At 43.4% G+C, this 17163-nt stretch overlaps 1 protein-coding gene across 5 annotated transcripts in view; it reads right to left on the minus strand.

Annotated features, from left to right (window-relative positions):
* The window catches only part of YIPF1 (Yip1 domain family member 1), a 44548-nt gene that overhangs the window by 5141 nt on the left and 22244 nt on the right, over positions 1-17163 (minus strand). For 3 of the 5 annotated variants that reach the window (XM_023549570.2, XM_023549568.2, XM_023549569.2), the window contains 2 exons: positions 15685-15851; positions 15124-15306 (listed from right to left, as the gene is read on the minus strand). In XM_023549570.2, coding sequence (XP_023405338.2) covers positions 15124-15306; positions 15685-15851 — 350 coding nt within the window. Of the gene's footprint in view, positions 1-9975; positions 10071-13802; positions 13947-15123; positions 15307-15684; positions 15852-17163 lie in introns of all 5 variants that reach the window. The other 2 variants (XR_002786078.2, XM_010591250.3) reach the window with 2 other exon arrangements.

The raw sequence follows: 17163 nt of genomic DNA on the forward strand, positions 1-17163 counted from the left end.
CATTTTAGTCTAGAAGTTCTGCTGAAACCTGTTCAGCATCATGGCAACACACAAGCGTCAGTGACAGACAGGTGATGGCTGCGCATGAGGCGCACTGGGTGGGAATCGAATCTGGGTCTCCCACATGGAAGGCTAGAATTCTACCACTGAACCACCAGTGCCCTCCCAAAGTGGATATACCAAAAAATCAAACCAAACCTGTTGCCTTCTAGTCGATTCTGACTTATAGTGACCCTATAGGACAGAACAGAACAGCCCCATAGAGTTTCCAAGGAGTGGCTGGTGGATTCGAACTGCTGACCTTTTGGTTAGCTGCCAAACTCTTAACCACTGTACCACCAGGGATCCAAAAGTGGATACAGAGGGACATAAAAAGATTTGGGAAATGCAAAAGCTGTTTGTGATAGTTGAAACATAAGGTTATACTAGGGACAATGGCAGGATATGAGGCAGGACAAACAGATTAGGGATAGATCACAGTAAGCCAGGAGCTTGGATTTTGTTCTTTAAATGACAGGAGGCAAAAATAAAAACTTTTTAAGAAGGCCCAAGAAAAGGGAAAAGTTACCAACAAAGTATCTGTGAAAGTGGCTAAAGAAGGGTAGAAGATGTAATTTGCTGGAGGTAAAGAGCCTAAACCCTAGTCAATCTCCTAGTAAACATCAGCTCTGGTTTCTGAAATGCTAAATAAAGGCAGAGACAAACCAGCCCGCAGGGCAGGCACTAAATATTTTATTTTCATAACCATACACTCTGTTTTTCTCTTGTCTTTCTAGCTGTCTGTTCCAAATTAATGTCAAGACTACAGGAGGATTTGAAGACAGAAAATTCCCTTCTGCTGCCAGCTTTTAATGGGTGGCCTGGAGGACAGAGGTAGGGAATTCCTGGCACTTAGGCCACAGGGTAGCAGGTAAAGCAATACTGCTCTTTGTGCCAACCTTGATCCATAATGTCACCAACAGCCAACACTTCCTTGCCTCTCAGGGTTTGCCTCTGCTTCTTCCTGGACTAGGACCTGACTCCTGACCACTTTTGGTTCCCCACCTTGGGTGACCCCACTGTGGCACAGGCATGCCCTGCTCCCGTCCTTGCCCCAGGCCTGGCCAATGTCACCATTGCCTGATCTGGGGTATTCCAAATTAACAGACCTCAGTGTCATGATTCTCTCTTTAATTTAGAAGGGCCTTCTAGTCTGTATAATGCATGAGAAAAAAAATTAGGCTGTAAAATCTGAGAGGATAAGAACCTATCTTTACTATTCACCTCAGTAGCCCTGGTACATAGTGCACAGTAGGCCTTTAATAAATGAACAAGTAAAAAGTTCCCAAGCAATTTGGCAAATAAACCCAGGAAAGTTTTGGATGCCACATGGTCTGTATACTAACTGTCATGCATTCAAATCAAGCTTTCCCTGGGTGCCTGCTGGGTACTAGGACTATCCTGGTAAAGAGATCTCTGCCCTCAAGTACCTCCCAGCCTAGGAAGTAACAGTAAACAAGATAATCGCAGTAGCAGAGGAGCATACAGGGGCCGTGAGAGAGTAGAGAGAAAGAAGGATGTAGTTCTACCTGGAGAATTCAACAAAAACTTCAGCAAGGAGAGGGTATCTGAAATGGGTGCTGAAGAAAAAATAGGAGTCACTAAGTAGACAAGGCAGGGAAGGGCATTCCAGACTGCAGAAAATTGAGAGAACAAAGAGAAATTCAGTGAGACTGTGGCACAGGTCAGAACATGAGGCTGCAATGGTTGGCGGAGGCCAGATTATAAAAAACCTTGAGTGCCAGGCCATGGGCCTTGGATCTCAGCCAGTGGGGAGCAGCAAAGACGTTTTAAAGCAGAAAAGTGACACCATGAGAATATGTTTTTAGGACGGTAGTGGCTGTAACAACGGGCTCAAACATAGCAACAAATGTGAGGATGGCACAGGACTGGGCAGTGTTCATTCTATTGTACATAAGGTTGCTGTGAGTTGGAATCAACTCAATAGCACCTAAAAACAAGAAGTTTTGCCATTATTCTCAAATGAAGACATTCCAATAGTGTCTCCGAAGTGTTACATCACAGGTAAATGCTGCTAGAAACTTTTATAAGTTATAATCATACCTAACTGTATAGTCCAGTTAGTAAGAGAAACTATGACAACTGACTTAAAAACACAGTAATTTGACTAAACATCCCTAGAAAGATATACCCTAAGGACTAAAAGGACTGGAAAAAAAATCTTAAAAGATTTTAAGATAGTATTTCCTATAGTCAGTGGTAGTGTTGGTACTGTTACTCTTAGACTGCCATGAGTGTACGGTGGGATAAAACAAATAGTACTTATGTGATATTCCAATCCTGCCCTCTGTTTTCCTGGTGTTGCTGAGAAGAAAGAGCCTCAGTGTGGGAGAAAGGACATATAGATATAAAGGAAATTTAGTAAAAATCCTGTAGTACTAAATAGGAATTGGAAGTAGCAGTATGAACTCATGATGTATCTTATCTTTAAAAAACAAACAAACAAAAACATATTTCCTGACTATAAACACTGAAAAGGCCTGAACACAATGACCACACCAGTTGCAGTAATCACCACTAGTGTATCCACTGTGATCTTGAAATACTATTTCCTCACTGAAAGGAACCAGGACTCCTTAGAGCAGTGGCTTAAGTCTGGGTCTGGGATTGGAAATGTTCAAAATGAGCCCAGAATATTCTCTCTTAATAGATAGCAAGGGAACTACCAGAGAGTACCAGGGTTGTGTCAGGAGCCAACTTGAAGGCTCCCACTGGGCAAAGATAGTGCAATTTGAGCATCGATAAGGATAATACTTGTAATGGACGGACACTGTTGGGGAATACTAGTAACCCAACTATTTTGAAAGCAGGCAAATAATGGGAAAGAATCACTTATCCTGACTTCCTTAAACAAACTGTACCACTAGGTAACCAAATAATAGTTGAAGGAAGTATTCTCATTAAAGAAGCATTCTAGTTAGTAAACAAAGAAAGAAGGACAGAATATCACCACTTGAAACCCCTAGTGAACGAATGAATCTCAGCACTGATCATCAACAGTCACTAACGTCAAAAAGAAACAATATGAGTTTCTGGATGGAAGAATTTAACACCACATATATTGCCAAAAAAAAAAAAAAATCAAACATGAATCCGACCAAACCTTTGGATCCAACCACCAATTCATGGAAAACAGAGGGCAGGGCAACATGTTAATGACACCATGGAGATACAATCAGCAAAATCCAGACAGCGAGAAACTATAGGATAATGATTCTTCAAAAAATAATCAGCAAGGAAAAAAAGACAGGGAGGGAGATAAAGTAGTAATCTATAATTTAAAAGACCCTTAAGAGACATCAACCAATTGCAGTAAGTGAATCTTACTTGAATTTGATTCAAACAAACTGAAAAAAAAAAAAGTTATGATATTTATAACACAATTTGCTATTCAAACACTTAAGGGTGTCACTATGATACTGTGGTAATGTTTTTAATGGGATGTCTTAGATTTACTTCAAAATAAAATGGGAGAAGAGATGGGGAATTGACAGCTGTATGGTTAAAGTAAGACTGACCAAGAGTTGGCACTTATTGAAACTAGATGATGGGTACCTGGGGATTCATTATATTATTCATCCTACTTTTGTCTGTTTAAAATTTTCCACTAAAAAAGGCTTAAAAAGGTTCCCTTATCTTCTATTGTCCTGAAGACCTACCTCAAAGAAGGAAGAACAAAGAAACAGCCCAGGAACTGAAAATGACATCTCTGGGCAGGGACATTTCAGACATGGTGTGGAAAGAAATAAGGGTCCTGGTAGAAAATAGAGTTAGCAGTGGCATGAAATTATGCTGTTTGGGTGCTCTGTGTTAAAAGGAATTATACTACATGATAAGTGATCATAGCATTGAATTAAAGTTGATTTCAGAATAAAAGAACTGATGTGTATAAGCCTAGTAAAAAGGTTTGTAACTTTGGCTTATGAAATGAATGCTCTTGACATAAGTGAAAGAATAATTGCATATAAACCCTGTGTATCAAATCAGGAGGGTTTTAATTACAAAAGAGCCTCTAGAAGCCCTTTGTTCATCTCTTATTAAAGCCCTTATCACACTGCAATATAATTATCTGTTGGCTGCCCTCCTCTGGACAGGCCCACTTGTCAACGCCCCTGGGAAGCCAGCTCTAATCTGGATGCAGCCCTTCAGATACTGCATCCCTCAAGCTAAAGCTAGGGACAGTTTCCAGGCCTTAGCAGGGTCTTGGCTCACAGAAGAAATGGCCCTGGCCCTCAGGTGATAAATTAATAAAGACAGGAGAGAGGAAGAAAGAAACCAGATGTTCTTTATAATGATATTTCAATGACTTATGTAGGGATGGCTTCCCTGATTACAAGTAATTGGAGGCTTCCCTATGACCCTGAGATTCCAAGGAGAGAAGGGTTAATGCTCTCCCAGTAATCTGTTCCAGGCTAAGCCCCCAGATGCACAGATTTACATGGGGAAGGTTATCAGTGAGATTAGAAACCATTCTTTTTCGGTGAAAGCTGGGAGTCCAGAGATTACAGTAGAAGGCACAGCCAGCTCATACATCTGCAGTACCCGAGGCTCTAGACAGCCCCCCTCACTGGCAAAGCAATTGATGCTTCTGCCAAGGAGGCTCCAAAGAAGCTGTTCATCACTATCTCATCTGGAGGCTTGACACCCAAATGGAGGTACTGACACCCAAGTTTACAGATCTGAGCAAAGTCCAAAAGTATCAAATCTATATAAATCAGACCATAAGGTCTGCAAGGGCTATGAGGGCTAGGCTCTCCTCAGATGCCAGCCTCTGACTCTCCGAAGGGTTATAGCATCTGGGGCACTTCATCTGCAGCCTTCACAACCAATGGAAGTAACAAGCTGAAGTCCCAGCTCAGGAACAGGTAATGAGAGTTCCTTACCAGGTCTCATCAGAGTGATGTTGGGCACTCTGGAACAAGGAAGACCTAGGCAACTGCTACCACTGGGGTCTCTACCTCTGTCCTTCTTCAACTGGGCTCAGATGTCCTTAGGTTCAGTGGAGCGAGCCCATATCACGTCATCGTGTCCCACAGAATAACCCATGTCTTCACCCTCACAAAAGCCTGGGGAAGCTGACCACTCTTCTCAGAAAAATGGCTGATTGCTTCTGTTCACCTTCAGGACCCAGTTCAAACAAGGCCCTCTGTGAAGCCTCCCCTAAGGCCAAATGGTCACTCCTTTCTGTGCTCCCACAATGCACAGTTCACAACTTTGGCCATGGCACATCTCACACAACATGGTCATTATTTGTTTAGCTGTTTTACCCCTCAGACTGAGGCTCCTTGAGGACAGAGGCTGTATTTGATTTTCTGGTCCATAGTGGCCACACACTATCCTCAACATGTGAGTAAGAGAGTGACTGATAAAGGCTGGCATTCTCTGGGACGCAGTGAGCTGCAGCACCTCTGATAAAAGCTCATATCCTATAACTCTTGCCTTAATCTTGCAAAGAGTCACAAGCGCTCACCCAATATTAACTGAATTCTTGCTCCGTCTGTGCCAGCCTGGCACTGGCTAGGTACCAGGAAGTCTGAGACAAATTAGACCCGGTCCCTTCCCCACGCGCCTCAGTCTGAAGAAGAGATCCACCATGCCCCAGGACCTTCTCTGCTAATGGAGCCCATCTGCAGGATGAACTGAACAAGTGTGTAGACACACTGTAATGCAAATAAGCTACCACAAGCTCAACCTAAGGTGGTAGCCACTGTCATGAACTGTGTCCCCCCAAAATATCTGTCAACTTGGCTGGGCCATGATGCCCAGTATTGTGTGACTGTCCAACCATTTTATGTGACTGCCCATCATTTTATGTGATTTTCCTGTATGTTGTACACCCTATCACTACGATGTTATAGAATGGATTAACAGCAGCTATATTGATGAGGTCTACAAGATTGGATGGTATCTTAAGCCAATTTCTTTTGAGATATAAGAGAGAGAAGCGAGTAGAGAGACAGGGGGACCTCATACCGCCAAGAAAGCAGTGCTGGGAGCAGAGCGCAACCTTTGGACCTGAGGTTCCTGTGCTGAGATGCTCCCAGACCAAGGGAAGACTGATGCATCACAAGGACCTTCCTCCAGAGCCAACAGAGACAGAAAGCCTTCCCTGGAGCTGGAGCCCTGAATTCGGACTTCTAGCTTACTGAACTGTGAAAGAGTAAATTTCTCTTTGTTAAAGCCATCCACTTGTGCTATTTCTGTTATAGCAGCACTAGATGACTAAGACAGCCACCAAAAAAATCCACTGGGGTAGTGGGAGGGAAATATTAGGACCTCTATATTTATTTTCTATTAAAAAATAAGAAATTAAGCTTTAATAGTTAATAGACAGATTAACAAGTTGTTGTTGGGTGCCACTGAGTTAATTTTTGACTCACAGCAATCCATGTGACAGAGTAGAACTGCCCCTAGTTTCTTCTAGGCTGTAATCTTTATAGTAGTAGTTCACCAGGCCTTTTTCCCACAGAGTTGCTGGGTGGGTTCCAGCAGCTCCGAACCACCACCCTCAGTTTAGAAGCTGAAGGGCTGCACCATCAGAGCTCCTTGACTGTCAACAGTATATGCAAATACTTCAAATATGCACATATCACAGACTCAAATGGCCTCAACGCCTTCACGTATTCATGCCTGTGTGTAAAACCCTTGCCTTGAGTATGGGTGAGATTTGTAACTTGATTATTTTTGTTAGTGGCTGTCTTTTTTTTTTTTTTTAATTGTTCCTGAAAATATACACCAATTCAACAATTTCTAATGTACAATTCAGTGACACTGAATACATTCTTCATGTTGTATAACCATCCTCACTCTCCTTTTCAAACTTCCTCCCCCATTGACATAAACTCACTGCCCCCTAAGCATCTTATCTAACCTTTGAGTTACTGTTGTCAGTTTGATCCCAGGTGGATAATTCTTTACATTAAGCATGATGCTCAGGGCAGACATTCTTTACTAATTAAACTAAACCTTTGTTTGGTTTAAAAAAGAATTCAGGGGATATTTTTGGTTTAAGGTTTAAATATTATCTCAGGGCAATAGTTTCTCGGGAATTCATCCAGCCCCAATGGTTCCAGAAAAGTCTAGCTGTGACTTGCTTTAACTCAATAGAATACAGCAAAAGGTGATGGACGTCACTTCCATAATTACATTATATATGATTGTAACTTCTATCTTGCTAACAGACTCTCTCTATTGACTCCCCCCTTGATGGCTTTCATGAAGTAAACTGCCATATGGAGAAGCCCACATGGCAAAGATCTGAGGGTGGCCTCCAGCCAACATCCAAAAAGGAGCTGAGGACCTCAGTCCAACAGGCCACAAGGAACTGAATCCTACCAACAACGATGTGAACTTGGAAGACAACTCTTCTCCATTCTAGCTTTTAGATGAGACCCCAGCCCTGGCCAATGCTTTGATTGCAGCCTTACGAGAGAACCTGGAGGAAAGGACCAAGTTAAGCTACACCCAGATTCCTAACCCGCAGAAACTATAAGGTAATAAATTTGTGTTCTTTAATCTGCTAAGTTTGTGGCAATATTGTTAGGCAGCAATAGGTATGTAACACAGTATTCAAACCTTTAATTGATAGGATGTACAATCAAAGAGACATGGAGACCTCAAAACTAAAGCATTTCTAAACCTGCAAATGTGGACTCCAGAGGGAAGCCAAAGGCCAGCAACGCTGGCAATGGAAGCCTGTACCTTTCGGTGGTTAAACAAACAAACAAAATCACCCAAAGAAATGGGAAAGTGAAAAAATCTCAGACTTTGGTTTTAGTTCCAGCTCTGCCTCTAAGAAGTAGGTGATTTTAGCCAACTCAGGCCTATTACACCCAGCCTTCTCATGTATACAATGGGTTTGACAGGGCTGGCAAAAGCAACCAATGAAAAGAGTGATCTGGAAAATGTTTTATAAAATGGAATGTGATATACACATGTTTGTTAAGAGTCTGGAAACCCTGGTGGCGTAGTGGTTAAGTGCTATGGCTGCTAACCAAAGGGTCGGCAGTTTGAATCCACCAGGCGCTACTTGGAAACTCTATGGGGCAGTTCTACTCTGTCCTATAGGGTCTCTACGAGTTGGAATCGACTCAACGGCACTGGGTTTTGTTTTGCTTTTTTTGGTTAAGACTCTAGGCTCAGCTTTGCCATTGAACTCTGGGGTGGCCTTGAGCAAGGCACTGTCCTCCCATGGCCTTGGCTTCCAAACTATAAAAAGGAGAGGAAAGCCCATACCATCTCCAAGGGCTCTTTCTTTGATGCTAACACCACATGCTCATGTGAAGAGTCAGTGGGGAAGGTGGGCTGTGACATCTTACAGTTCCTTAGTCATTCCATTGTCTTACTAACAAGGCCACTGGGGAGGCCTCTGACCAATCACACTTGTCAGCTTGCAAGGGCTGCAACTCAACTCACAGGGAAAATCCATAGTTGTTTTTAAAAAAGTAAATAAAGGGTCAAGGGAAAGTCAGTGAGAACCTTACCTGAATCTGATTCAAACAAACTGAAAAAAAAAAAAGTTATGATACTTACAGTATAATTTGATATTCGACACTAAAGTATGTTTGATATTAAGGAGTTAATTTTTTAGGTGTGATTGTGGTACTGTGATTATGTTTTTTAAAGTCGCTATCTTTTATAGAAATGTAATCTAAGTATTTATGGATGAAAAAATAGGATGTCTTAGATTTACTCCAAAGAACCACCAAATTTCAAAACAAATTACTGACTCACTCTAAGAAGAGAGCAGTAGCTTTGATTATTTTGCTGAGCACCTTAACTGTGTGCGAAGAGCTTTTATAAACATTATCTCTAATCTTCACCACAATCTGGTAATACAGATTTTATCACCTTTATTTTGTAGATAAGGAAGCTGAGGCTCAGAGACAGTAAGCCCTTTGCCCAAAACACACTGCTAGTACATGGTAGGGCTGGGATTTAATTTTAATTCTATTTGATTTTAAAGGCCCTGGTCTTCACACCACATCCTGCTAGGAGACAGCAACTTGGGTGGGAAGGACAGCCTATGATTACAAAACACAGTGGAGGTTCTCGGTCCACAGGGAGATCAGTATGGCTTCATTCATTCATTCATTCTGTAAACATATACCGAGACCAATTGTATACCTGGCCATATAGCAGTCAATGAGGACACAGAGTAACATTCATTCTTGCTCTTATGGAGCTGAGTCTAACTGGGGAGATACACTCAAATGAATGAATAAATGAGTGAACAAACAAATGGATGGGCAGATGGACACACAGACAGTTTCAAGCACTGATGTGTAATCCAAGCAGTAATGGGATCACAAGGTAAGGAATGACTGTTGGAAGGGAAGAGCATTTCAGACAACTGGAACAGCATGTGCAAAGGCAAGCAGCTCAGCATGGATGCAAGGATCAGGCCACAGAAGAGCTGAGTCTTTTGCCTGTGATCCAATTCACTTTGCTAACTACAGTTAGTTGAGTCATCAAAGAGGTCTTAAGAACAAACCAGGCATGAAAATTTGTAAGTATTGAGAAGAACCCCTCGAGTAATTTGAGAGGTCACACTCAGGATCTAATCTGAGAAGTCACAGAGAAACTGGAAAAAACCACCAGGAATGGGGCCAAATGGAACAACCCCAGATTACACTGTGCTGTTGGAAAGGTAAAAGAAGGAGAGCAGAGAGGATGCTGGGACCAAAAGGCAAGACCTCTTACAGAAAAATCTAAGCTCACACTTCTTAACCCTGTGAGGCCAACACCATGTGGAATTTCAAAGTTGAAATCTTCGACAAGAGGGACACATTACACAGACACCACACTCAACTGTGCAGAAAGATAAAGGGTTTGGATGTTAACAGTAACGGCGCTGATGCACATGCCCATTTTTTACTGTACTGGACAACAAGAAATAAAAATATAATCTCTTACTTTCCTCTTTAGCTGGACTTGGCTGCTGTAACTGTTTGGTTTGGAGTCCCTGTAGTCGGGAAATGATCCATCTCTGGTGCATCAAAAAAGTATGCCTGGAATAAAGGAAAACAACGAGGGCAGGGAAGAAACAGTGGCCCAGGTGAGTGTTCTTCTAGACTCCATGCCAACAGCACTTTTGGGCTCTCACGGCCCCTCCATTTCCCTCTTCCACATCTGTCACTACACTGAATTACAAGCGTCTGTTTATGTCTGTCTCTCTTACTCAAATCTGAGTGCCTTTTTCAACTTTGCTGTTGTCGTTAGGTGCCGTCAAGTTGGTTCTGACTCGTAGCGACCCTGGGTACAACAGAACAAAATGCTGCCCAGTCCTGTGCCATCCTCACAATCACTGTTATGCTTGAGCTCATTGTTGCAGCCACTGTGTCAATTCGTGTTATTGAGGGTCTTCCTCTTTCTTAAACTTAGCTACCATTTACATCATCTGACCGAAACCTCATAACCCTGTGAGGCAGTTATTATTACCCTCATTTGACAAATGAAGAAACTGAGGATCAGAGAAACTGTCATTTGATCAAGTACACATAGCTAATGCGGGGTGGAGCCAGGATGCAAAATTAGGTCTGTCTGACTCCAAAGCTCAAGCTCCTGTTGTTCTTGTTAAGATACTATGAGTTGATTCCAACTCATAGTGACCCCATGTAACACAGCAGAACTGCCCCATAGGGTTTTCCAGGTGGTAATCTTTATCAGAGCAGATTGCCAGGTCCTTCCTCCCGCAGAGCCGCTGGATGGGTTCAAACCGCCAACCTTTTGGTTAGCAGCTGAGGGCTTAACCATTGCACCATCAGGGCTCCTTCTAAAACTCTTAATCACTACATTTTATGGACTTTCCTCTGGGGCAAGGACTATGTCCTTCTTCATCTCTGTGTCACCAGCACCTTGCACAGGGCACAGCACACTATGTAAATGATCAATATTTAATGAACCGAACCATGACAGATTGTTACTAAACCAGTCAGCTCTCTGCAGACCTTTAAAACAAAGTGCTAGGCATGGCTTACCTCATAATTCTTCAGCTGGAAAATGAAAGGTTTCATAAGTGCTTCCACTCACCACCTATACTTTAACTGTCACAAATCAGAAGGAGGTGGAGGAGAAAAGACATTAGGGAGAACCTTTCCACCTATGTTTCAAGGTCTGAGAATCCCAACTTTAGCCCAGGAGAACACCTAGCTCACCAGCCTCTTTATACTGGTTGCTCACAAGAAAGTGACTCAGTTAATATACCAAGGACCACTGCACACTCATGCTTCCCCCCTGGAGTCAGTACCTAATGAAAGTAAAAGACAGAACGCCACCAAGTCAAGAACGATTTCACCAGCTCTGCTCCCTATTAGCCACAAGGGGGCACCAACACAACACGGTAGAGCTTTCCACAACATAGTCCATATTAACTCTTCAACAGTCCTTTTCAAAAAGGTTCCCTCTGATGCCTTTTTCTGCAGATTGTCTAGCCTGCCCCATTCTCAGAGGAACTCCGTTACTTTTAAAAAGTCCCCTTCCTGCAGCTGTTTTCTGAGGCAGAGAAAGAACAGTCCTAACAAGGTAGGAACAGGGCCCGTAACGCCAGTGTTGGGTCCTCCATTCTCTTGCAGGTGCACTGAGCCACAAAGCCCCATAGGCAGGAACCATGCCTTTCTTCCAAGCCACTGGAGGAAACCCTCATCAGGCTGACTGAGCTAGGAGGCGCAGGTTCTAAATCTGGCTCTGCTACCAACTTGCTCTGTGACTTTGGGCAAGTCATTCCAACCCTCTGGGCCTCCATTTGCTTATCTGTAAAATGAAAGAATTGGAAAAGATGATCTCCAGGAACCTGTCCTTGAACAAGCTATAATTCTATGATTCATTTACTCATTAATCCCCAAAATACTCAATAACAACCACAGCTATCATTTGGGGAGTGCCTATTGTATGCCAGGTATATACCTCATTATCATTCTGCTCCTTAACCCTGTAACAGGCAACTTATCTTCATTTTAAAGATGAGAAAGTGAGGTTCAAAGAGATAGAGATTTCCCTAAGGCTACACAACTAATACGTGTCTTAGCTATGATTTGAATCCAGCTGTGTCCAGCTCCAAAGTCTATGCTCTTCTATTCTCCAATGCAGCCTGCAATTTGCCACTTATGCAGAGAGAGCCTGGGTGGCACAATTAGTCTGGGATCAGCTACTAGCCTGATCAGCGGTTCAAACCCACCCAGCAGCTCCACAGAAGAAAGGCCCAGCCATCTGCTTCCATAAAGATGACAGCCAAGAAAATCCTATGGAGCACGTCTACTCTGTAATACTGGGTTGCCATGAGTCAGGGGCTGATACCACGGCAGCTAATAACACGACACAGGCACTGTGGATCCAGGTACTGGAGGCCCTGAGGGTAAATCACACCAGAGCAGGCTCTCTAGCTGTTGGGGCAGGAGTGCCAACCAGCGGAAAGCTAGCGCACAGGACCCTCTAGTATCAGCGGTAACCACCTCAATCATGGGCTTATGCATCTCCAAACACGGGCCAAGGACACATGCTCTAGGTGCTTCCTTGGTCATCCCTCCAGGTGTGTTCTAGAGCAAACTTAGAGACTGTTTACATGTGGAGTGCCCAACGGCCCTCAGCAGATGTGGTACTGTCACACGCTTCACTGCACTAAGGCAAAAACACCAACCTGTATTCTCCAGGGGACAGTGAGAAAGCCAAGCTGTCTGGTTCAGCCGGGGTCCCTCAGCTCAAGTAACTCCCCCGCCAAGTCCTCTCTCTGCTCTTCCAATAATAATAATGTCTTCCGTTTATGTGGCTTGTCATATTTTTCAGGTTGCATACAATATCGCTCAATCTTTACAACAACACTAAAGATGTTACTACAGCCTGATCAGCTCCTTTTTCTAAGTGAGGAGCCAGAGAGGGATTAGACCCAAAGCAGGGAGTGGTGGGGCTGGGATTAAAACCCAGGCCTTCCAAGTTCTGGGTCAGCGCTCTTGCACTGTCCATCTCCTCTGAAGAGAAAGGAGGCAATCTCCAGTGTGGAGAACAAAACCCAGGCATGGTGGGCCCCTGGCTAATTATGTCACCACAGGTTGGCTCCCTTACTAGGGTAGAAAACTGCGCTTTTCCCTCCAGGAAGTAGCTGACACATAGTAGGCGCTCTGCACCATGCAATTACCGCAGCGCTCCATCATCCAATCTGCCCTGCTCCTCTGATTCCCTTACAGAGCTGAACAAGGTAATATCTTTTCTCCTGCTTCCTTTTCTCCACCAGCTTCTCAGTCAGATATGTAACGGGTAAAAAAGTTCAGGAGATGGTAAGATGCCAGTGAGAGACAGTTACGTAGTTACAATGGAAACGGGCACTGTCTTTAAAGTGGGAGACTTGAGTTTTAGTCCACTCAATAGTTGTGTAGCCTTGGACAACTCTTATTGGGCCCTAAAGAAGAAAAGAACAGACTAGCCTTGGCAGTTTCTGATTAAATGGGGCTCTTTTAATAACTTCCTTACATCTAAAGTGCTCCTTACAGCATAAGAAGGGCTATCACAGCCATCTTGCCACATCTCACAGAATCTCTATGACAGGTGAGGAAACCAAGGCTCTGAGAGTTATGTCATTTGCCTAGGCTCATAACACTAAGAGCTCCCAGTCTAGCACTCTTTCTACTTATTATAACGCTCTCTTTCAGAAAGTTCCTGAGGCAAGACAAACAAGTACATCCTATCTTTAGTGCCATTTGCCCTAAAAGAGAGTAGGGGGCATAGGAGATAAAAGATCCTGCCACAGGTACCATTGAAATAGGCTCCCAATAATAGCGAAGGTAACACTTCCTGTTCCATCGTCCAATCTGCCCTGCTCCTCTCTATCCCTCACAGAACTGAACAGGGCAATGGCTTTTCTTCTTCCTCCTTCTTTTCCCCAACTTCTCAGCCAGCTAGAAGGAAAAAATTCAGAAGAGAGGGGAAGATGCCAGTGAGAGGCGATTAGTTACAATGAAAAGGATGTTCTTCAGAAGGCAGAAGAGTCATAGCAGCATTTCAAGGGGTTGACCCAGAGACTCCAAGCGCCAGAAACTGGTAGTGTCACTCTGCCAGGAGTCAAACCAACAATTTTGTCTCCAGAGCTTAATGCTAAGGCACATGTGAGATGCACATAAACCAGGTCTACGTTTCAGAACTCTGCACTTTGTATGAGGCTTGTTTAATAAAATACAGGGATCTCACTAATGAGTCATGGTTGTCTATGCAAAAACACGAAAGATCATATGGCATCAAAGAAACACCTACTCCCTCAACTGCAAAGGTTGACCATAGGTCTAGACATGTGCTATGTGGACATGTTCTAGGTGCTTCAAGACATCTCAGGGACATGTCCTTTCCTTCATCTTAACATCTTCACCTTAACATTCTTGGGGTCTGATTTTATTCAAAAGTTGCATCAGGGCTTGCTAAGTCCATAAACAGCAATGTACACAGAAGATATTAAACCGTGTCTCCTTGGGATCAAAGGAAAGGGAACAATCTTTTGTTGCAAGAAGTATTATACCCATGTTACAGGTTAAGAAATTAAGATTCAGAGAAGTCGGGCAACATGCCCAAGCTCACACAGCCAGTGGGTAACAGGGCTGGTCTTCAATCTAGACCTATCTGACTCAAAAGGCACATGCTCTCCCTAAAGACACCTAAACACATGAAATAAAAAACTGATTTAAATGTTCACCTTTAATCATATTCCTATATTTAACTTCATTCCCAATCTTTCTATGAAATGTTAAATTTCAAAAATCTTTGTACGTATGTACAGAAAACCAGCAAAGACATCCAAAGGCAGGACTCCCCCCATTCCTGCCACCCAACCCCATTTCTAGACCCTTATCCACCCATACCTCCCTCTGGCCAGATACCAAATCTTAACCAAATTTCAGAAATTAGGTAAAGCCAGATATTACAATGAAATTCCCATAACTCGACCACTCCCCACCCAGGGGAGTCTATTTTAAATGATAATTATTTCACTGAGCCATCTTAAAAGCAGCATCATGTCTAACAGTTTGAGGTCATTTAGCTTTTGCATATAAAGCACACCAAAAGAATACAGGAACGGGATCATACCAAACAGCCCACAGAGAGAAGCATATGAAGCAGCACAATCGTCACAATTGTGGCCAATGCAATGCGCCGGTTATCTTCACGAACAGCTGGCCAAAATGTCATTGCCAAGACGGATCCTGAGATGCCCAGGGCAACCATGACTAGAATCCAACGAACAGCTTTCTGGGGGATAATCCACAGTATCTGAAAGAAGAGAAAAGGGGGGGAGGAGGGGCTCTTTGGCGGCATTTCAGAAAGGCATTTGTTCATTCCAGGCACATATGTTTATAACGGCCCCTGAGCCAATCAGCGGCTGGGCCCCGCTGCCATTCTGGTTTTTCAGTGCAGCCTGGAAACACCACCAGCATGCAGACTGAGACGAATGCTTTCATAATGAAGGGCCTGAGATTTAGTGAAGGCACTTGGCTCCCCAACCCCATCCATGCTCAACCTCTAAAGTCAAAGGGATTCTTCAGGAGCACATGAGACTTAGGTGTTAGGGTGGAAATAATGATGGTAGCTGAATTTTCAACCAAAAGCAAGGCATCGCTCAGAACCTGCTCGATAAGTGATGGTACTTACTGCCGTGGGGACATAAATGAAGAGTGAATATCCATAGACGCACACAATCTCCAAAAACGAATACGAAACAATGTTCATAACTTTGCTGTTTCTCCACACAAGAAAACCCCAGAGTGCAAGAGGAACCAGCCAGGCGTAGGCGTAGATGACTGTAGCTGCTATGGACACTGAGGAGGAGAGGACACAAGTTTTAACCCCCACCAAGCCTTTAATACACTACTAGAGCACCGCCAATACTGCACTGTTGTTGTTGCTGTTCGCTGTCAGGTCGATTCCAACTCATAGCGACCCTATAGGACAGAGTAGAACTGCCCCACAGGGTTTCCAAGGCTGTCATCTTTACCGGAGAGATTACCAGGTCTTTTCTCCCGTAGAGGCGCTGGGTGGGTTCAAATCACCCATCTTTCAATTAGCAGCCAAGTGCTTAGCCATTGCACTATCAGGGCTCCTCTGCTAACACAGTACGGTACTTATTTCCTAATGTGTCCATCTACTTCCTTGGACCATGGGATCCTTGAATGTAGGGATCATGTGTTTCTAACTGGTCTTCACAGTCCCTGAGCCTAGTACCCTGCCTGATGCCTAGAAGGTGCCCTATAAATGTTTGCTGAATTAATTAATCTTTAACATTTGTCTTTGTGGTGATGACCAGTAGTCTCTCCAATGGTTTTTATAATTCATTTAATAACTAACAACTAATATTATTAAACAACAGAATTAGGTAACTGAAATGCTTCAGAGGAGGACCACACTGCAAGTGTTTAAATATACTGAGCATTTCAATCAAATAAAAGCCAAATATCCCCTAGGAAGAACACGTCCTCTTTCCTAGTATAACAAGAGCTGACATTGATTTCTTTAGCAAATTTATTAAAATGCCCTGGGTACAGATTAACTTGCTCTGCATGCAATTTAGAGTTCCTCCTGTCTCCAAAATGGGGAGTTCCAGCTCATTGATGAATTGCTGGAAATATTCTCCAGTTTCGCTTTCTGCTTTAAATAATTCTGTCTCTGTGGTGGAAATGCTATTTAGCGGCTCCTCAGAGCAGCAATGTTCAGTATATCACTGTCCCTCCGTCCTCCTCCTCCTCCAGTAGCAGCACGCTCTAGAGGATTCGTTTTTCCTCTTCTGGAGTGGAGGATCATAAAACGTGGCTGATCCCACAGCACTAGCTTTTCCCACATGGAAATCAGCAGGTAATTCACTTAATGCTCTTGGCAAGAACAAAGGCACACTGAGCAATTACAGTCAGACTCTGGTCAAGACATGTGATTGCCCAACAGTTTGAGCTCCCAGAGCAGTTTTTATACTTTGGGAACTCCTCGTTTAGCCAAATGTAATTTTGCTGACATATTTATTGCCTTTTTCTCAGAGAACTGAGAGAAGGGGAATGGAATGACTACTACGGCTATTGGGACCTAGGCATCGCATTGAGGGCTTTACTGAGAGGCAAAGTAGCTAGTAGTCAGGGGCACAGA

The sequence above is a fragment of the Loxodonta africana genome, chromosome 3 (assembly GCF_030014295.1).
Source record: "Loxodonta africana isolate mLoxAfr1 chromosome 3, mLoxAfr1.hap2, whole genome shotgun sequence".
NCBI classification, from domain to species: domain Eukaryota; kingdom Metazoa; phylum Chordata; class Mammalia; order Proboscidea; family Elephantidae; genus Loxodonta; species Loxodonta africana.